This window comes from Notechis scutatus, chromosome 1 (genome assembly GCF_049901735.1).
Source record: "Notechis scutatus isolate UNSWTSFEM ecotype Mainland chromosome 1, rNotScu1.2, whole genome shotgun sequence".
Classification (NCBI taxonomy): Eukaryota; Metazoa; Chordata; class Lepidosauria; order Squamata; family Elapidae; genus Notechis; species Notechis scutatus.
Window position 1 is genome coordinate 51,315,684 of NC_142009.1, and position 23,616 is coordinate 51,339,299.

At 35.6% G+C, this 23,616-nt stretch overlaps 1 protein-coding gene across 2 annotated transcripts in view; it reads right to left on the reverse strand.

The window, feature by feature from the left end:
* Positions 1-23,616, reverse strand: part of USH2A (usherin) — a 502,972-nt gene that overhangs the window by 244,065 nt on the left and 235,291 nt on the right. For both annotated transcript variants that reach the window (XM_087963894.1, XM_087963886.1), the window contains exons 35-36: positions 19,773-19,920; positions 5,401-5,552 (exon numbers count right to left, since the gene is read on the reverse strand). In XM_087963894.1, coding sequence (XP_087820020.1) covers positions 5,401-5,552; positions 19,773-19,920 — 300 coding nt within the window. The remainder of the gene's footprint in view (positions 1-5,400; positions 5,553-19,772; positions 19,921-23,616) is intronic.

Here is a 23,616-nt window from a genome sequence, read left to right on the forward strand (position 1 = left end):
GCCCAAGTTTGACTTTATTTACAGCAATGGAAGAGTTGAAGGCTGCTGTATGGAATTGTGCAAGGATAACAAGATTAAGATTTAGAATGTCATACTGTATATAAATAAACATTTTTTAAAAAGCTTTCTGAATTCCTAAACAAGGAAATTCCAGTAGAGTGAATGGAATTAAAAATAAAAGTGATGGAATTATTTGGGATGAAACTGAAATAAGAGAAAGATGGAAAGAACATTTGAAATTTGTATTGGAATAACAATAATATGCTGAAGAGTATAATTATATAATTGAAACAAAAACAATAAATGTTAGTGTCTACGAAAAAATAATGACATGTAAGTCATAAACACTGTGGAAATGTTGAAAAATGATACTATTACAAATGTTGGCAGGATTGCTTGAAAAAAAGTAAAAATATGGCTGTGGTTTGCTTGAATAGTGGCTGTGTGACATGTTTGACATATTCATGAAGGCAGCATCTGTGCCTAGGATTGGAAGAATGCCATTATTGTTTTTCCATAGAAAGGAAAATGTCTTAAGAGTGGATGCAAGATCTACAGAGTTTATAAATATGGTAGAATTCTGATTCAAACAAATGTTGAAGACCAACATTTGTGAAGTTTAAGGCAGCTTTATAAAGGATTCTGGTTCTGTAGGTGATCATTGCGATGGAAAGTTTATCGCACAATGCACATATTATGATTTAAGTAAAGGATATGCAAAGAAAATTTTGCACAAATATAAATATAAACTGGAAGTTTGGTTGCAATAAACCAAATGGTCTATTATGGAATTGAAGTGAACATGAGAATAAGTGAAATTATTAAGAAATGTGTAACTATTAAGCAGACTAGAATATGAGAGACCTACTCAGTTGTTTAATGTATTTATTAAAATAAAAGTACAAGAGATGCTTCTGGTGACATCAGAGATGTATTGGTTGAAGATAGAACTGTATCTTTACTTCCTAATGTAGATGATGTGTTATTAAGAACCCATTATAGTAAATTTTAATTTGCTGTATAGTCCTGAAAATGTATATATAAAAGACCAAACTTGTTATGATTGATAAAGAAAACAAGTAAATTATTGTAAGTTATATGTAAATGATGAAAAATTAGAGCAGGTATATGAAGTTGTGTATTTTTGTAATGTGTTTACTTGATGGAAAAATGGATGAAGAAAATTTCAAAATACTGAGTGCAAAAGCTTGTAAAAAACAACAGGTAATATTTGGCCTGTTACTGTGAATGAATATTTGTTGAAAGAAGCAAAAATGGTGTAAGAGAATACTTTTGCCCATCTCATTATGTAGAAGTTGGCTATATCTAGAAAAACATATAATTTGAATGTTTTCTCTCTCTCTCTTAGAAGAAAGAAGAAAGTGTTAGTTAAATGGAACTGATAAAAGTTTCAGATATTCATAGATATGGAGGGCTTCTTTGGCACTGGAATGATAGTAGACCATTTGAAGCAGGAAAGAACATAGCAAATCTCTAGTGATCTATTGAAGATTCGGGTGAAGATGGGGGTCAATTGGTCAGCACAGACTGTTAAATTTTATGAAAATTAATGTCTAACAGTGAGGCAAGGGCTAGCAAATCCTAGTTTAATCTTTTTAACAGAAAAACAGAATTGGAAAGGACCTTGGGGTTCTTGTAGTCCAGCCAACTGCATAGGCAAATGATTGTCCAATCTCTTCTTTAAAACCTCCAATGTTGAAGCAGCCACGACTTCTAAAGGCAAGGCAAATCGATTGATTAATTGTTCTAACTGTCAGGAAATTTCTCCTTAATTCTAGATTGGTTCTCTCCTTGATTACTTTCCATCCATTGCTTCTTGGAAAATAGGGTGACACCCTGTTTTATAGAAGCCCCTTAGACATTGGAACACTGCTATTATGTCAACTCTGGTTCTTCTTTTCACTACACTTTTTTTTTTCATTAAACTAGACAAAACCAGTATTTACAACTGTACTTCGTATGTTTTAGCCTCCAGTTCCCTAATTATTTTTGTTGCTCTTCTCTGCACTCTTTCCAGAGTCTCAACATCTTTTTTATATCATGATGACCAAAACTGGATGCAATATCCTTACCAAGGCATTATAAAGTGGTACTAACACTTCACTTGATCTTGATTCTATTCTTCTGTTAATGTAGTGTAGAACTATGTTGGCTTTTGGCTCATATTTACATGATTGTCCATTAGGATTCCAAGATCCCACTTGCAATTATTATTACTGGTATTGAACTAGGTACCACCTATATTATATCTGTGCATTTGGTTTCTCTTGCTAAATGTAGAATCTGACTTTTTTCACCATTGAATTTTATTTTGTTAAATAGCGCCTAATGTTCAATTCTGTCAGGATCCTTCTGTATCTTGAGCCTTTATTCTGGAATGTTGGCTATTTCAGCCAGCTTGAAATCATCTGTAAATTTCATGAGTTCCCCTTCTATCTCCTCATCTAAATCATTGATGAAGATATTGAACAGTACTGGGCCTAAGACTCCATGTAGAAGGGATTTATGTATTTATTCCATATTTTTACTATTTATACTTTATAGCTTGAACATTCTGTTTGAATCCAACCAAAGATATGTAATCCTTTTGATATTCCTGCTCCATCACTACTGGTAACCCCATTGTAGAGTTATAGAAACCAGTCTGTAATCCAATCCTGCTAGTTCAATAACAAAGTTTAAGATGTGTTAATGTCTAAAGTTTATTCCTAGGTTTATTGTTTGAGTATATAATCTCTATTATTTGTTTTTGCCACTTATTTAATACCTTATCTTCAATTTTCTCTGAAATAATTTGGAATAAAAAATTAATCCTTGGTAAAACATTCATTTTTATTGCTAATATTCTACCTTACCAGAACAAGTTTAATTTTTTTTTCAATCTTACAATATCTTCCATTAAGTCTCCAAGTTACCTTTTAAGCAAGTCTTTATTGTTTTTCATTAAGTACAGTTTTAGGTATTTAACTGGTTTAATAGTGATATTAAACTCTGTTATTTGGTGCAGATATTGCTTTTCTTCTTCAGATAAATTCTGTTTTGCTTTTATTTTCTCCATGTTTGCCTCAATAGTGTTCAAAATATATTTGACATTATTTCTCATATCATTACATTATATCTCTCATTTATATTTCAGACAAATCCTCTAGTCAGGATGTATTAGATTACTTAAAAAGAAGTAATATCAATTATTTTCATAAATAGTCTATTGAAACATGCTCAGATTTTAAAGTAATGTTCTGTTTAAATACAAGTTAATATTCTTAATTATAAATTTCTTAGCTTTTCACTAAATCTGAAATCACATGCCACTTCTTTGGAAAAAAATTAAAATATTATGCAAGAGCAATTCTCAAATCTAGGAATACAAATCTTTACTCCTGGCACATTAAATAAAAGATCTGTAATAAAAATACCCGGAAGCAGAATATTACTTTACTGTTGAGAGATGCCCTTGTTTCTATTAAAAAGGAATCAGAGAGTAAAGTTATAAATGGTAAAGACAAAGAGAAATACTTTATAAAATCAAATGTGCTTCTGGTACTTTAATATCCTGGTAGTACTGTAGTTTGGTCTGTGTTTCTTAAATAGAAATAGTTTTTGTGACTAGAAAGGGTCACTGGTCAGAAAAATAGAGTGGGGTTGTTTTTTGTTTTGTTTGAGAAAGTAATACAGATAATCACTGAGCAGTTAAGTGACAGTTAAGGTACAGTATCTGTCCTTATGCAGGGAAGCTGATTGGTTGACTCTGGAGTCACTACCTCCCTCTTGGCCTCGATTCTGAACTAGCACAATCAATCATAATACATAACTTTAAAGAATGAGTTTTTATGCTTCAGTACATTGATTCAGGCTGATAGTAATAATTAGGTAAACTGCAATTTTCTATTATGAAGAGGAGGACCTGTATGCTGAAAGCACTGTATTATCAGAAGAGATAATGCAAGCAGCAAATAAACTACATCAATGTAACAAGGGAAGTGATCTTAGAAATAATGATGTACCCAGGATGGGATAACTTAAAACAGACCAAGAAAACATTTTGAGGGCGTGGTTCTACAGCACAGTTATTGCTGTGCAATTTTCATGCATTATGTATAGGCTTATGCAGTAAGAAATATATGAAAGGCAAACAGCAACAATTTAACAAGGATTGTGGATTGTTTCTTAAATGCCTCAATAATTCAGAGAGAGAGGGGGAGAGGAAGAAAGAGAGAAGAAAGAGTAAAAAAGTTGGCAAAAAGCCACTTGTGCTTTTAAGAGTAAATATTCATCAGTCCCATTCAAGCTCTACAATGTTCAATGGTAATAAAGTCCGCAATTCTGCTTTACAAACGGATGATATTACTAGCATTTTATAGTAATGAATTTTGTGAAGAAAATGGAAAACCCTAGATAAAATAAAATAAATAACTAAATAAATTGTGATATCCTTTCCTGGGGCAATCTTCACACAGTGAAGGTGTTATTACAAACTGAGAGATTTGTTAAGTAAAATTTTGCCAGAAGTGCTAGAATATGTACTCCTGACTTTCCCCCTCTGTTTTGAGTAAGATGAGGTAAATGAGGGGTTTTATGTCACAGATTTTACTGGGGAGGGGTAAATTCAGCTCCACAAAGGCACAGAATATGTTTATTTTTGACACAACAAGATATAGTACTTGAACTGTTTTTTAATCACGGGAAATATAATAAAGAAACTTATACTGTACATTACAATCATATTTTACACTGTTAAAGTATGTATTACAAGAGCGTAACATCGCAAAACTGTAAAATGGTTAAGATTAAAGAATAATATAAATATCATTTAAATTATAAAATGTTTGCTTTCAATGTGAAGAAAAACTCATATTAAAATTCTCATGCTTCGTTTGCTGCTTTACTGCATTGTTAAGTATTTAATTTTAAACTCAGATTCATAGCTTTTTAAAGCAAGGTAGCACTTTGGACAACATCTTTCAAGGTGTCATGTATAATTTGTTTGATCTTCTATGAATGTTTCACATAACACTTTTCAGGCAAAGAAGAGCTAGCACGTTTTTCCTCATCCTGGAATAGTAATTCTTTAATTGTGTCCTTATAAATCAGATTGAACCAAGCTGTGCCTTTTAAATGTATCAATTTCCCTTAATTTCAATTATACACACTTTTCTCTCATTTCTCCCCTCCCCACAGTCTCTGTCTTTACTGTATCTATATGATATTTTGAAAAAGTGCTTAGTAGTAAGCTATTTGAATCCACTGCAGCTTTTAATGGCATTTTTGTAAAATGTCAGATGGGTTAATACTGACCAGTGAGAATCGACACCATTTACTCTGATATTCAGTATCAAGTGACATTTATTGCATTCTCAGAATGTAAATGGAAGAACTCACCAGTGGGCCCAAAGCACAGCCATTTGCTGTGCACGCTTGAACTCTGAAGGCATGGAGACTCCAAGGAGAAAGGCCAGAAATATAATAGGTCAGTTTTGAGGAATTCTGCACCAGAGTGCCATTCATGTACAATCCATAGCTGGTAATAAATCCTATTTTAAAAACAATAGCAATAAAAGAGAAACATATAGAGTAACTGTTAACTCACCATAAAAGGAGATTCTAAAGGTTACAATTACCTGGGAGTAGGTTACATTGAACTCAGTGAAGCCTACTTCAGAATATCCATTTATAGGTAGTACTCAACTTACAACCATTCATTTAGTGACTATTCAAAGTTACAATGGTACTGAAAAAGGTAACTTACAACTAGCCCTCAGTCTTACAACTGTCACAGCCTCCTCATGGTCATGTAATCAAAATTCAGGTACTTGGTAACCTCTATGTATTTTCAATGGTTGCAGGTTCCCAGGGTCATGTGATTGCCATTTGCAACTCTTCTAGCTGGCTTCCAAAAAGCAAAGTGGCTTCCAAAAAGCAAAGTTAATAGGGGAAGCCAGCTTTGCTTAATGACCATATGATTCACCCAGCTGTAGTGATTTGTTTAACAACCACGGCAAAATGTTGCAAAATTCACCATAACTCACTTAACAGCCATGTTGCTTAGCAATAGAAATTCTGCTCCCAATTGTGGTCATAAGTCAAGGACTTATGTATTTATTATTTATTTAAAAGTTTTGTATGGCCACTCATCATAAGCCGAACTCTAGGTGACTCACAACAATTAAACCAATAACTATGAAACTGAAATTAAACCTGGAAAGAATGAGTTAAAATGAAACTCAAGTGAACCTTGCCTTGACCTCCATGGCAGGGGTGTCAAACTCAAATCTTCACAGCTCGTCATGTGATGTATCATGACTTTTCCCCCTTTGCTAAATCGGGCATGGGCATGGCCAGTGTGTGACAAATCTGGCCCAGGGGATGTGAGTTTGACAGCCCTGGTCTCTCTTGTAAGAAGAAGGGAAAAGAAAAAACTTTGCCAGACTTTCAAGATCTGTTGCCATTGTATACTTAGACAGAATTCCAGCATCTATTGTGGAGATTCCTAAAATTAATTCAACGGGTTGTCACTATGTGCCAAAATTTAGATTTTATCCATGAAAGTGTGTTTTCAGATTCAGACATTATCTCCAGTCTGGAAATGTGTGGGAAGTTCCTCACAGAATGTGTTTTTGAATAGACCTAAAAAATTCAGTATAATTCTGTTTCACAATATTATAATTCATAAAAACACATATATAAATAAAAATAAGGAAACATTTAAACCCTAATCAGAAAAAAAAAAAAAAAAAAAAAAAAAAATAAGAAAATGTTTGGGTAAGAAAAAAGGAAAAAAAAAAAAAAAAAAAAATAAAACAAAAAAAAGAGAAGGAAGAGTAAAAACTAGTGGACCATATTTTCAACATAATGCAAACATTCAGAAATAATCTGTAGCTTTCCTTTGCAACAGTAGTTGCTGAATTTATTATAAATAAGAACATCTATTGTATAAATGATGGTGTTTCAGACAGAAATATTATGGATTATACCACTTGTTTGTTTATTGAAAAAGTGATCATCTGGCCTTCCTTGAAATGGCCTGCAGAAGAGTTGTTGAGAATTATTCCTGACCATTTGATTTGTACTTCGGCTGACAGGCAATAGATGTATATTTGTCTATAGCTAAACTGTAATTGTCTATAGTCAGACTATAGAAAAACAAACATGCTACTTCAAAATTCAGCACTTAATATGACACCAATTTATCGGTTACATATCTTAATTGTTACTTTATCCCAAAGCTTTGTGCAGAACCATTTCTCCATTTTCTCCCCTATGACCACCTTGTGCAATAGATTGGCAGAAGAACTTCCATAACAAATGATGGCTTTAAACCTTCAAAATCCTTCATCAATGTCTTGATCTCTAATCTGTGGTTTTGCTGTCTCTTTTGTAAAAACACATAGTTACATTCACAATACATCATTTGGGTAATTGATTAATTGGGAAAAGCAAATCCTTGCATGGAGAGTGGGACATGGGTAATTATATAATGGTCATGACAGGATATCACAGATAAGCAAGTATCTTGCTCATTCCCTCTTGTCATTTTACCTCATATTTCTAAAAAAATACTTCAAAGAATAATTTCTGTAAAATTATTTCAATTTTTCTCATCTCACAATAGTTAAAAAGTGACAAGACAAATGTGGAGATACTTCTAAAGTGACTTTCTCCAACCTAAAGTCTAACTACAAGGAAATCATTGTATTTTAATGCACCACATAAAATAAAATTTAGAACTACCTTTTTGCCCCAGGTTTAATTCCTGACAATTTTTTTCTCTTCATGTTGGTCCACTGTATATTTCTTTTTAATATCATTCTGTTTCACCTATGATATATATTATATTGCTAATATTTGTTCCATCAAAAACCTTGGGGAAATTTCTTGGTTGGCAATTGACATGAAGATTTCTATTCTCCAGGCATAATTAAACTACCTTAATGTGAAAGCATTCTTTCAGCGTCAAGCTGCTGTATAAAGTATTGCTGTTGTAATAAAACTGAAAGAATTGTTTTTATCCACTGGGATGTAAAATTTGAAATATACTGAATCAAAAGATACTAATACAAGAATTCAATAGATATATAATAACATCTCAGGACAATATTTCTAAATAGCCACAGATAGCTGAAAATTACCCCAAGGTAGGTAATGTCTGACAGGAATACTTTAGATTCTCCCTCAGTGGACCATGTTTGCTTCTAGGAGAAGAAAGTTGTCATGAAGGGATGAGTTTGTTATAATCCAGATTTTTCAAGGCCTAGGGTTATCCTTTGCATACTTATGAACTTCTGATATTTAATATGAGCTGAATTGTTTCCCATATCATGAAACAATGTTTGAAAATGCTGCATCCAACAGATTCTGCTCTAGGACAAAAACATTTCATCCCAATTAATTTCCTGCTTTTCTTCTCTTTTACCACATTATTTCTGGCTATTCCTTCTAGTTCCAGCACCTTTAACATATCATATCTAGAACTAAGCAAATGAGAAGACAGGAAGTTAACAGCAAACATATTCCTGCTGGAAAAAAATGAAGAGGAAAGGGGTGGGGGAAGTATCTCACCAGTATCTGATATTAGCACAATTGAGAAAGTCCAGAAATATTTCACAAGAAGAGTTCTCCACTCTTCTACTCGTTGTAGAATACCTTATGCCACCAGACTTGAAATTCTAGAACTAGAAAACCTTGAATTACGCCGCCTTCGGTTTGACTTAAGCATGGTATATAAAATCATACATTGCAATGTCCTACCTGTCAATGAATACTTCAGCTTCAACCATAACAACACAAGAGCACACAATAGATACAAACTCAAAGTAAACCGCACCAAACTTGATTGCAGGAAATACGACTTCAGCAATAGAGTGGTCAATGTCTGGAATACTCTACCCGACTCTGTAGTCTCTTCCCCAAACCCCAAAAACTTTAACCTTAGACTGTCTACTATTGACCTCATCTCTTTCCTAAGAGGTCTGTAGGGGCGTGCATAAGCGCACCAACGTGCCTACCATCCCTGTCCTATTGTTTCTCTTATTCTTTTATTTTTCTTATATGTACCCATTTCATGTATTCACAACTATGTATACACTTATACTTATTATCTTGTAAACAATTGGCAAATCAAATAAATAAATAAATAAATAAATAAATAAATAAATATCTAACTTAAAGAAGTTTAAGTTCTTGTCAATATCTGTTGCAGTCCTCCTGAACTGAATTTTGTTCCAGCTCCCCATCAACTGCTCTAAAAGCAATGATACTGTTTTCTATGTATCAGTAGTATCATGGATTTCAGTTCCTTAGGTGTCACTTACTAGAATGATTTACCACCCAAAGTTGCTACAAGATTTCAAAGTTTTTTTCTGATTGTTATCAGATTTCATAGTTTCATATTTTAGCATACTTTTCTTTAATGAAAAATATGTGAAAATCAGGCTTGAGCTCAGGGTTCAAATGAAGGGGTCCTTGATGCTCTCTGAGCTTGGTTGTTTTCTTGCAGACATTTCATTACCCAAATTAGGTTATGTAAGTGCTAGTCTGGTGTAGCACTGATGATGTCACCTAGTTGGGGTAATGAAATGTGTGCAAGAAAACAACCAAGCCCAGGAAGCACCAAGGACCAGTCATACTTTTCCTTCCTGTTTTCTACTCTGGAAATGTGCTTCATACTGCCTTAGTCTCCCATTCTCTACAAGCAAAATAGACTTGAGACATCAAAAACTGTTCTAAATTGAAGCTTAGCAGATTTCCGATGCTATTAATATTATTTTATTTTTGCCTTTATAGCTCACTTAATAGCATAGGAATCACCTTTTGAGAAATCCAGTTTGCTTGGGCTCCAAGTGGCATCTCAGTGATATCTGAAGTGGTTCCCAACTGATTCTTTTATATTGGGTGTGATTGGGTGTGGTTCCCAACTGATCGTTTTACTGTTGAAATTCAACAGTATTGGAAATTGAAATAAACCCTAATTACAGTAATTAAGATGCAGAATGTCCAACTAAAAATGAAATTATGCCTATATATCAATAAATGCTAATAAACATTCATTGCATGTGAAGCAAATGCATATTATTTAAACACTAAATAATAGAAATGCCTTGCTTCTACCCAAACTGCATAAAGAAAGAAAAGGGAGAAGGAAATTCACGTAGTCTGCAAAATATATACATTTAACTTACAATAGGCCTGGTGGGAAATCGATACTAATTAAAATAAGTTCATAAATACACAGATGTAGTTGTCAACTCTGAAACTGGCCTGACTGAGGCCATCTTGGAGGCTTCAGAGTTGCCACAATGGTGCTGAGGAGAGAGAGTGGGGAATCCAAGATTGGGATTTTGGAATAGCAGTTCCATTAAGGCACTGACAACAGTGGATCAGACTCATGAAATGTTTTACCCAGCTCTTGCTCTTTTCTTTTGCCCTTGAAAAAGAATTCATCAGAGCAGGTAATAATGGACTACAGAGTATACCCTCAGCATTATCAGAAAAAGGCAATTATGTTACTGGCTTATAGTCTGGGAAGTAGCTGGTCTTTTTTCATTTTTTGGAGACTACTCTCAGGCTTCCAAATAATACACCCACAGCAAACAGAATGCCGAGGCAAGCAGGTTCCTTAAACAACAAGTTTATTGGACATATCATATTGGCACAGACTGGTGAAAACTGATTCTAAAGGTTCCCATGGTTTTCACCTAATTAAAATGAAAGTTTTTCCCCCTTTCCCAAACAATCAGTAACCTGCCCCAATCAAGGTGCTGTCCAGTTGCTTGAAAACTTCACTTCTCCTCTTTTCAGCCACTTGTGGGAATGTCCTTGGTTCTCAAGGGAAACTATTTTGTTTTGGCTACAAACCCCATCTATCTCTATTCTCCCACCCATCTATCCTCAGCGCCATTGTGGCAACACAGAAATCAAGATGGCCTCAGTCAGGCCAGCTTCACAGTTGACAACTACTTCATACCTATGTATTTATGAACTTATTTTAATTAGTATTGATTTCCCACCGGATCTATTGTAAGTTAAATGAGACTTTATATTTTGCAGATGAAGGGAATTTCCTTCTCCCCTTTCTTTTTTTTATGCAGTTTGGGTAGAAGCAAGGTGTTTCTATTATTTAGTGTTTTTTTCATGAGTCTGATCCACTGCTATCAGTGCTTTAATGGAACTGCTATTCCAAAATCCCAATCTTGGGTCATGTCCCTGTTTAAAGATCCTGTGGCAATAGGATCCTACAATACAAAAAACTAAATGGCAAAGATGAAGGTGTGCCATATAGCGGAGAAGAATATTTTGGGTACAAGTAGTCCTTGCTTAATAACCAGTCATTTTATAGCCATTCAAAGTTACAATGGCTATGGGACAGGTGCTTTACACCCTGAAAAACATACGTGCTGCCTCCCATGGTCATGTGACCACATATTGGATGGGCCAGCTTTGTGGTTTCTGGCAAAAAACAATCACCCATTGAAATGAATGAGTTCATTTAACAACTGTTGCATTAGGATTGATAACCATGGGTTCACATAACATTGTGAAAAAAGCTGAAAAATGGCACATGGGTATTTGTCTTCCAGGTTCACTTACAGACATAAATTGAGGACTACCTGTATAAAACTGCTCTCATTGTGCCCAATAACTGCAGTTCCATATAAAGTGTATCAGCTGTGCTTGGGTGTTGAGACCAGGAGATTTGTAACAAAAGTCTTTTCCAGTAAAATACTGAAAGAGCATATATGACACACATAAATCTTTCCTTGATTTAAAAAATTATAAAAACTTTTTGGCAACCATGATGACTGCTGATTGGACCTGATAATCCAGCATAATTTATATTGCATCTTCTTGAACTGAACTCTAGATTTGAAGTCTTGATGATATTATTGTCAGCCTCAAGCAGTCACTGCTAATTATCAATCCAGGCTAATTGATTATGCCTCTTTAATTATTAAATGAATCATGGATGGGATTTCATTTGGTAGAGCTACAAACTTGGAATCAAATTTTTCCCACTGCAATTTCCATAGATATAATCCATCTCAATTGGGTATTCATATCCTACCATACAATATGCAAAATTCAACTCAGAGATAATCCCTGTGGCTAGAGATATTTCAATTGCTTCTGCCAAAAATAAAGGTTTTTAATTTCTAGCAATATGTCTCTCATTTTTCAACAAAGTATCTATCTGACAATTTAATCCTTTATTAATAAGTCAGCAACTTCTCCAAAGTTAAGTGTCTCACTTTACCCTTGCAAATCAGCAACAAAACTCTGGAAGGGTTATGATTTGTTTTGTTTTCTAATTTGATGCCTTTTATATGCCCTTCAACCTTCATATTATAATGAAGTCCCCTCTCCTTCAAAAAAAAAAAAGTTCTTATGGCTTTGTAAGGTTTCTGTTACTTCCCTCCACTACAGTTTCTCTATCTTCCATAAAGAAGATTCCATGAACTATTTCCAAAACTTCCAGTTGTCTGTAGCATGATTGGAGAGATAGAACATTTTTAAGGAATCTAAGATGTCCCATCGTTACTTTTCTCACACTGTAGTACTCAGAAATCATGTCACTAAATTTTTCTGATAAATTGTAAATAACCAGGGACACAATTTTCCATACCCTCTTTCTTTCCCTCTCCATATTCACTCTATCATCTCCTTGTCCATCATACCTTTCCCTTGCCATTTTTTTTAAATGTGACTCCCAACTGCCAAAGTATATATCCTCTACCTGGCCCTCTGATCATGCACCCCCTGATTACTGTTATCTTTTTATTAAGACTACTCCATTACTTCCAATTGGTCTTTTTGGTAAGCTAACGTTTGGTGATAATATGATCTTCTCAAAATAATCAGTAAACCCTGAAATGCTAGGATAAGACAAGTTGTAAAAGACAAATATTTTTAATCCCAAATTGAATCTCTGGCATTTCTTTTGGCAAAGTTTTCTCCTTAGAGATGCTTAAAAGGGATTCTACAGTCATTATGATGCTGCAGTTTAAATGTTTTTGAGAAGAAGACTGTACTTTCTGTTTTTGTTCCCTATTTTCCTATCAGTACATAAGCAACTTTTCAAAGACCCCAGGGATACAATATTTACACTGTACTTAGTGTTGGAAAGCAAATCCATACCATTGCCATTCTCACTGAAATTACATGGTAATTAACAAATAATTGGTCTCCTGACCCCTAACCCTCCGCTTCCTTTAACCTAATATCTAAAGCCACTGGATATTCTGCATATCCAAGGGGAACATTATTTAACAGTGCTTTGTGGAAGTTAAAATGCAAGCAGCACTGCCTGGAGTGGAGCTGTGAATGTAATTAATGGACCATAGAACTGTGCTGGTCCTGGATATAAACTGTCTTTTCAGTTTAAATTTAAATTTTGGTTACTACAAATCAGGGGTGGGATTCAAATTTTTTAACAACCGGTTCTGTGGGCATGGCTTAGGTGGTGGGCGTGGCTTGGTGGTCATGTGACTGGGTGGACATGTTGTTGGCTGGGTGTAGCCAACTCAATATCACTCACATCGAGGCACACATCTCCTTGCCTAGCCTCTCATGACTGTGGGGATGCTGCAACAGTTGTAAGTGTGAAAAATGGTCATAAGTCACTTTTTTCAGTGCAACTGTAACTTTGAATGGTCACTCCACACAAGCAAAGTACCAGCAAAGGAGGAGAAAAAAAACTCCAGAGATGTTCCTGAGACAGGAAGTCTAGTCCTACCAAGAATGTAATAAGGGTTAATGGAGAGGCAGTTTCTGTAAGCAACACCAGAATGTTTCCTTCCTGCCTTCCTTACAGGATTAGGCCAGTAATTTCTTCTAACAACCGGTTCTCCGAACTGCTTAGATTATTAACAACCAGTTCTAGCGAATAGATGCGAACTGGTAGAATCCCACCCCTGCTACAAATGCACTACTTTTTATACGGTACTTTCCCAGTTTTAAGCATGTTTTAGGTCTGAAATTTAAATACACAATTAATTTAAATTAGATGAGGCTATTCTGAATTGGAGCTCAATTTTACTTTGCTATTCTAACATGGCTATCAAGTACAAACCTCACTAACATTAAGATCTGGATGCAGTGCATCAGTCACTCTCCTAAAGGTCGCACTCAGTTCAGAGTCTAATAGTTCTGTTACCCCAGAACCCAAGATGGGTAACCTGTCATGCCCCTGTCAGAGTCTGAATCTGAGGAGAAAGATGAGCAGCTGACATGGAATAGAAGTGTGGCTCCGATGGCTGTGGAAGAAACTGGGGAAGGGCAAAGTCTGGCTGGGCAGAGCAGGGAAGAGATAGAACAAGGGAAAGTGAGTTTAGAGGAAGACCCAGGCCCACCCTCTTTTCATCCTAGGGCACGCAGGGAGGAACGGTGAAGAGAGCAATGTGGGTTGCATGGCTTACAGGGGAGGAAAAGGCCCTGATTCCCTTCATTAGGCACACCTGGGAAGAGAATTTAAAAGAGGTGCAAGCTGAGTGCGGCATCTTCTGGGAACAAACGTGAGTTTACCTTGTGTTGACTTTGGTTATCTGCATTTCTGGCATCCTCCCAACTGGGTTGAATTACTGCTGTTCCTTCATGTCTGGAACTCTTTCTCTTGCCCTGCCGAACTAATTACCTCATCTTGCCTTGATTGGACCTATAGTTGCAGTTTTTGTTGATGACGTCTTGGACTTGAAACTCTGCAGCCAAAGGCTGTTCCTGGGAGAGTTTTTCTCCAGCCCAGAAGGTAACCAGGACATTGGGGGCAAAGTTGGAGCAAATAAAGGGACTCCTACTTATTATATGACTATTGCCTTTGTGCCACGTCCCTGGTCATCACATAACCTTTTGGTGGCAGAACATTGCAGTTAATACCATTTAGGAGTACAGTGGATAAACTGCTGGTAACAGTGGGAAAATTTGGGATGGGGTAGGATTGGGCAGGTCTTTGTTTTTAAAAGCTCTATTACACTTAAGGCCTATATTATAGTTGGAATGTGCTTTCTGACATGACACAGATCACAAAATCACAGTCATGAAAGCTTAATAGCCATATGTATCTGGGCTGCAAGTTACCCACCTCGGGCATAAGCTTTCATGAGTCACTTAACAATAACAGAATAATAGAGTAATAGAAGGGACTTCAGAGGTCTTCTGGTCCAACCCCCTGCTCAAACAGGAGACCCTTTACTATTCCAGACAAGTGGCTGTATAGTCTCTTATGGAGTACCAACAACTGGGGCCACAGTGGCTCACATGGAAAGATGCTGGGTCTGCGTACTGCTGAGGTCGACAGCTTGGTGGCTTGATTTCTGTGAGCAAATAAACCATGGAGGGACAAGAAAGGAGCTTCCCTGACTGCCTACTGGCATTCAGGCATCCCTCAGGTAAAGATAACACCATCCAAAAAAAATCCTTTCATAGCCACTTCGGTGATCCCTGGCTAAAATGTGCCATATGCTAGATAGATAGATAGATAGATAGATAGATAGATAGATAGATAGATAGATAGATAGATAGATAGATAGATAGATAGATAACCAACCAACCAACCAACCACTTTTAAAGACAAGCTGTTCCACTGTCAGAAAATTTCTCTTTAGTTCTAGGTTGCTTCTCTCCTTGATTAGTTTCTATCCATTGCTTCTTCTTCTTTGTGGCAACCCCTGAGATATTGGAGCACCACTCTCATGATACCCCAGTTCTTCTTTTCACTAGACTAGACATACCCAATTCCTGAAACCTTTCTTCATATTTTAGCCTCCAGCCCCATAATCATCTTTGCTGCTTTTATTTATTTATTTATTTATTTATTTATTTATTTATTTATTTATTTATTTATTTATTTATTTATTTATTTATTTATTTTTATTTTGTCAAGTGATTATAAGATAACAGGTATAAGTATAAACATAGTTATGAATACATTAAATGGATACATATAAGAAAAATAAAAAGAAACAATAGGACAGGGATGGTAGGTACATTGGTGCGCTTATGCACGCCCCCTACAGACCTCTTAGGAAAGGGGTGAGGTCAATAGTAGACAGTCTAAGATTAAAGTTTTTGGGGTTTGAGGAAGAAACCACAGAGTCAGGTAGAGTATTCCAGAGATTGACCACTCTGTTGCTGAAGTCACACTCTTTCTCTTTTCTCTGCAATCTTTCCATCTTTTTTAGAACATGATGACCAAAACTGGATGCAGTATTGTAAATGTGATCTTACTAGGGCTTTAAAAAGTGGTACTAATACTTCATGTGATTTTGATTCTGTCCCTCTGTTAATGCAGCCTAGGATTGCATTGGCTTTTTTTGCCTGCTGCTGCACACTGCTGGCTCATATTTACAATCTATTTTTCACACAGATAGGGTATGTAGATACATGCACATACATCTGCATACACAAAGCTATTATAGAAACAGACAAAAAGTGGTAATGGTAGAAAATGGTAAATAAAATAATTTATTTAAGTAGCAATCAAACAGAAAGCATCAGATATTTTGACAATGTGCTTTAGATCTCTGTGAACCAGCTATGGGTCTCCTCTACAGTGTGGTTGTGCAAGTATTGAAAGAAGCTATGTAAAGGCTCTGCCAAAACAATTCACACCGTATATTTGATTCAACAAGGTATTGTAGCTGTGAGGTGATGGAATTTATCTCAGAAAGGCCCTGCCCAAAAGCTTCTTCCATCCATTTTAAGTGCTAGAGATAACTGTATAAAATGCTGCAAACCAAACAATTCCAGGAGGGAGATACAATCAAACTTACCACTCTCTCCAAAATCTGCATATTGCCATAAAATATCTAGTTAACATAAAGACTATGACAAGAAACTTTAATCTTTATTTATTCTATGAAAAATTATGTCAAATCATTGAAAAATAGCTTAGCTGGGGTTCATCAAAAGATACTGTATAATTTAACAGAAATGAACAACCTAGTGGCAATCTACTATGAAAGAGCTTCAGCTACATAATATATTTCTGTAAAATTAACTGTAATTGAAGGTATTAGCTTATGTCAACAAACTGGGATCTGAACATAAAGATTTCCATTTCTGATCACTACAAAAACACCTACTAGGTTATATTATTAGACTCAAGATGTATCCCAATGAGCAGAGACATGTCTTCACTATGTAAAATGCTTCATTGTACAAAAAGAAGCTCAAGCTATCTAGAAAGCAGATCCAAGACTCAAAACTGTACATATTTTTCTTGCCTGTTCATTGTAACAGAGATATTTATGGACTTATGTCTATAAGTACCCCAATTTGGTCTCAAGCTCTTTGTTTATGGCCTTGCCTAATCTAGCCATCACTATTGTCTTCCCAGCCTTGAGAAAGAAGCAGGATATCTGCTTGAAATGCATATAATCATTCTGTGTAATCTGAAAACTATTGCCTCACCTGTGTTAGTTCTTACAAGCTTTCTTTTTCACCTGCTACAATGGTTGCTCTTGTTCCTTGCAATTTAAGATCAATGTTATATTTAGATCTGCACTGTAATAATTTGCAATGTAAAATCCAGATTTTAATTAAAATTCTCAATTTCTTCCATTGTTATCCTACCATGAAATACTTCATAAATGACACATTACAGATTATGACATATTTTCAGTATTCTTTTGTAAAAAGTTATCAGAACTCTTATAATTAGATGTATAAGGGTAGGAGTAAGAGTCCAGTTCTGCCTTTGATCTATGTTTAAATTGTCCAACTCTGTAGATAAAGAGAATAAAATAACACCAATTCCAAACTAGTGAAGATTAATCTGGATGTTACATGTCAACTGTTATATGAGGTATGCTTGCCAAGCACCTGCCTTGGAAATACCCCAAATCAATGTAGGAGGATGTATGTTTCCTTTTACTAAAAAGGTATGTTTACCCTTTTCATGTACAGGCATATGAAAAATTGTGGGCGGAATTACAGATTTGGTTCCAGACCACCACAATAAAGCAACCATTGCAATAAAATGAGTTACATGATTTTTTTTTGTTTCCTAATGTACATAATTTGCCAAAGTTATGTTCACACTATACCATAGTCTATTAAGTGTGCAGCAGCATTGCATCTACAAAAATCAATGTACATACTTTAATTTAAAATACTTCATTGCTAAAAATGCTAATCATCATCTGAGCCTTCAGCAAGTTGTAATAGTTTACTGATGGAGAAGCTTGTAAAAATCCACAAAATCTGCGAAGTGCAATAAAGCAAAACACTGATAAAATGAGAATGCTGATAGTTCCTATTTAGAATGTGCTTCCTATGGTTCTTGAAATACAATACCACCATAAAGAACTGTAGTCATTGATAATCCCATCATCCATTTTTTAATTTTGCTACTTGCATATTTGTCTTGAACATATGATGTCAAATAGACTGTTTCCATAGGGAAAAAAATATTCCAAAATAAGCAATAACGCATGGTGATGTGCTCAGTTCAACGAACATCTGACAAATAAACTTGTCTTGTGACAATTTCTAATTGCTTACTATTTATTCTGAAATAATCAGTGACACTATGTCATTTCAAAGCAAAAGGCAGACTACCTTCAAACTTAAATTAACTTGCAGATTACAGCAGATATTTATAGTTCTCTGAAACTACCAAATACATTATTAAAGGTATTTTATACTCAACTGGAGCAATTTCTTAGTATCATTTTTTGTTATAAGCCTTATGAATTCAGCTGATTGCTGGGAAAGTAGACATTCAATCAGATATTTTTAAAAACCATCCAGTTATTTTTTTAAGTAGAAACATGCATATATAATACAAATAGGGCTGCCATTTTTTCCTCTGATTTCCTCTGATTTTGTTCTTATGCTTGATCCATAGACATTTAGCTAGTGCAGATTTATTTTGTATCAGGAAAAATATAAACCACTATGCTACATTCTTGTTATGGCACAAATAATGTAGGCTGAACAGGAAAAGATTACCACTCTAGTGGTAACCACTAGAGTGGTAACCTTCAATTAGTTATTTCATTTCAATTGAGGAAGTTCTTCTCCTTCTAGAATCTACCAGATTAGATCATATAAACCAGCTCTCTTCAACCTGGCAAATGATCATTTTATAGCATGCATTTTCCTAGCAAGACTGCTTAGACTCTTCTGCATTAAAGGAAAGAAAATAAACATGGCTCAGAGGAAGTTTATCTGAATTCTAGTACTATTCTATAATCCAGTCCAGTGGCTCTTGGCTGTCTCTGACAATCTAATTGACAACACCAGATGCACTCTGATACAATAAGAAAAGACAATATAGAAATTTTACACATATGTTTATGTATGTTTATGTGTATATATGCATATGTATACGTATATAGAGTCAAAACACCATAATTCCTTGCCTGTTATTTACCTCCTCACAAGCACTTTTAAAGTACAGATATGAAACCAATGGCTGGATATATTTAGAAATCAAAATTAAGAAGATGCCATAAAGAAAATCAACACGCTTAAACGAGATTTCAGAAAGTAACCTTCAGTTCAATTGTTCCATAAAGCATTCATTAAAAAAGAGAATGCAATTCATGAGAACCATCAAAAGGGAGCACTTTTGAGCCACTGAAACAGCAAAACAGGACTGAAAACTTCAATCTCCGAGCTGTAGACAACGATACCATCGCCGTATTTTATGTGCTAAAATGATCATTAAAAATTAAGCACCACATAGAAGCTGCCATTTAGAATATTAATTTACCTTTACTAATCATCTTTTTAACTTGAGGCTAAAACAGTTCACTCACCATTCATGTACTCTGGCTTAGTCCATGAAATGTTAAAAGAGTCAGAGGAATATGACTGGACTTCAGGAGCTGGAACCCCTTCTGGGCCAGTGTTCATTGTTTTTACTGAAACGATTTCACTCATTGTACAGCCCCCTGTAGTGCAGACCTTTGGAAAAAGAAAGAGAGACCAATATTAAAACCTGACATGAAATATATCCCCAGTGTATACGATTCAGAAAAGGAAATGTAAAGAAATCTAGTCATTTTTAAAGGTTGTGTTTTTTAATCCTGCATTTATTTTTATAAATAACTCAAGGCATGAACATACTTAATGCTTCTTCTTCCTCCTAGTTTCCCCCCAACAACCTTATGAGGTAGGTTGGGCTGAGAGAGAGTGACTGGCCCAAGGTTACCCAGCTGGCTATTATGCCTAAGGCAGGACTAGAACTCACAGTCTCCTGGTTTCTGCCTGATGCCATAAGAGCGGTCTTCATATGTTTAGTTCTCAAAGCAACACAATTTATTTCTTTATGCAGTCCTTTGTTTGTTTGTGAGGAATTAAAAGAGGAATTACAAGAGTTCATTTCAAGAGTCTTTTCCAAGATCAGGGTCCTCCAGAGAAGAAGGCTGTTATGAAGAGATCCCTGCTGCTAACAAGGCTGTCAACCTCCATTCAGGAATCAGAACAAAAAGAAAAGGGCATTGGCATGAAAAAGTGTCCTGTAGAACAGGATCAAATATAAATCCTTCCATTCCCCACCATCCAGACAGAGCTGAAGAAGCTTCTTGGATGAGAAGCGAAACGTCTTCAAAGAAAAAACAAGAAAGTCCAGTTGTTTCCTGAAAAAGCACCTTGGGAGCATCTAGGACCTGGATAACTGAAAATCTCCATAGACTCCTGTAGAACAGGATCAGTTTCTTAGATGCAAACAGGCAAAACTGAAATATCTAGTACTGTCTACAAGTCTTTCCTTGTTTCACATTTTCTAACACTCTTGTGTTTCATATTACACTGGAAGGGCGTACTAAAATTTGTTTATGAAATAGGTAGAGCTGAAATAGGTAGAGCATTTCTAGATGTCTTTTTTCCCCTCCCCTCCATGAGGATGGATGTTGTTTTATTGGGTTTCTTTGGAGTAGGTGAAACAGAGAGATACTGAAACTTATGTTTCTTGACTCAGCTCACTAGGTGGCAGCACTTAGCCAATCTCAACTGATCGTTGGTATTGGAGAGGAAACTATTGCATCTACAACTGAAATTGTCTAAAAGCAAAATTCTATATGTTTTCCTTGGACTGCAGAGATAAAGGGCTTGGATCCTACTGGTCCTCGTTGTTGAAAGACCAGCTCTATCATCTTCTCTCCTTTGAGTATTTTACCTTACATTCACTTAAAATTAAAATAATGAAGAATATATGTAGCTCTGACTTCAATTGTTGGGTTCCTGGTGTTATCTAAGCTGACACTGTCACAAGCTCAGGGAACACCAAGAATCCAATAACTTTAAAGTATGTTGTCTTAATTTGATTCTCCCTTACCCAGCATCCACTAATTTTTCTTTTCTTGTTGGAATTGTGTCTTTCAGATTGTAGGTTGAAGAACAAAGACTGTCTTTATTGATATTCCCCTTTTGGAACCTTTACAGATGAAGAGTGGAGAAAAATGATTTAAATAAATGTACCTGCCTATTCTGCAAGTCCCAATAGTTCAATGGGGCCCACTCCTAAATAAATAGATTCAGGGTCTCTATCTTGGTACATTGTTATTATTTTATATTCCTTTTTAGGTAGATACTAACTGGTGTCTCTCTGTGTGCATTGCTTCCTTCCATTTTAACATGCAAGGTAACCCCCCCCATTTGCCTTTGCTAATGTATCTTGGAAGAATCAAGTAGGGGACAAGGCAAGTCTTAGCAGCTTTTCAGCATTTACACATACAAGTTTTTGGCAAGCCTTACTTCACATAGTCAAAAGTTGAATTTGATGTGTTTCAGCTATACTCAATCTGTTGATGGAACACACATACCCCTCAAACTATTGACTTTGATCTCTCTCTTTGCCACTAAATTTGAACACTTTATAAATGGCAATCCATTTAACATTTATCTTTTTGCATTAAAAAATCCTGCGCTCCAAAGCATCTAAGAAGAAAGAACTGCTAGTGAAAAGTAATACATGTAATACAGCTGTTTTAAAGTTTTAGATTTGTGAGAGGAAAAACTTCGTTCAAAAGAATTATAGTTAACTGATTTGCATTTTACAAGGTTCTCGACCATTTTAACAATTGTATATTGTACATTTAGGTGATGATAAACACAAAGTTTCTATATCTGAAAACAGGAGGAGATAATTTCCTTCAGGTTATTATTTTTTGGTCATAGAAATGTATGTTTGTTCAAAACTTTGCCCAACTAACCTCAGCAGTAAACAGTCTTTTTCACTGATTCTCACATTCTTGGTCACACTCCCAGAGATAAAAGGGCCTAAGGGTCTCTTGCATCTTATATTGCTTTTTAGGGGAATATGCTTATATGCAGACTTAAGTGCTAAGGAATGGGGAGAGGATGTCTTCACCTAAGAAATCAATATAGCAAGACAACAGACAGCTACTGAACAGTGCAACTGTTAAACCTTCAATCTTTGTGGGCCCAGACTGGAATTCCACTATGAAGGACAAGCAGAGGACAAGACAGTGTGTAAAAGGAGGCCTCTCTTGGTCTAAGAACTGAGAAGGCTTTTGAAAAAAATCTGGGGAACAAAGGTAGGAAAAGATGCAATGCATTGCTAAAGCATGGCAATAAAAGCCAGATTGTAGCATAATGCTTATATTACAGTGTTGCATATATAAGAAATTATAATTATCAAAATTCCATAAACAAAGATGTTAGAGAAGACTTAAGGAACTTGATGCTCCAGCAACTGTAAGCAAGCCACGTTTATACCAAAAAGATGACACATATACATACTCATGTTCCACACACATATAGTGACATGGTCAGCCTAATGCTATTAGTCTGCAGTCTGAAGAGCCATGATGGCACAGTGGTTAGATTGCAGCATTGCAGGCTGCCTGCCAGGGGTTCGATCCTCACTGACTCAAGGTTGACTCACCCTTCCAACCTTCCAAGGTGGGTAAAATGAGGACCCAGATTGTTAGAAGCAACAGGCTGACTCTGGAAACTGCTTAAAGAGGACTATAAAGCACTGTGAAGCGGTATATATGTCTAAATGCTATTGCTATTATCACAAGTATGTATATATCAAGAATAAAACAGCTGCATTTAGAACGGATGATGAAGTGATTATCTACGTTTCATTATTTGCCCACTGCTTAATTTGTCCCCATAACTTGGTGTTTCTGGATGTATTGATGATAGCTTCGATTTTGGGAGATGTAGTCAAACACTTCCAGAGTGTAGCCATTTTAAAAAAAGTTATGCTAGCAAATTTAAGGGAGTGGCATACTGATTTGTACTCTTGCCCTGAATTGCATTTCTTTTCTTCTGAAACAGTTCTTGTGAACAACTAGAAGTCTTGGCAATGGTTCAAAAAGACACTGCCATATATTTGAATTTAATACAGTAACAGAGTTAGAAGGGATCTTGGAGTTCTTCTAATTCAATCCCCTGTTCAAGCACGAGACCATATAGTGATTCTCTCAATGTATATTCCTACTGGCATTTAAGGAGATACATTATTTTCTAGGTATACGATAACAGTTTTAGGACATTAATTAGATCACTCTCAGAACATCCCAGAAGATGAGACCTATCCAAATGCAGTGGTGTAATAGAAATCAGAACAGTCACTGCCCAAACTCCAAGTGTATTCTGATCTCTAAAGTGAAGGGTTGGCTCTCAATC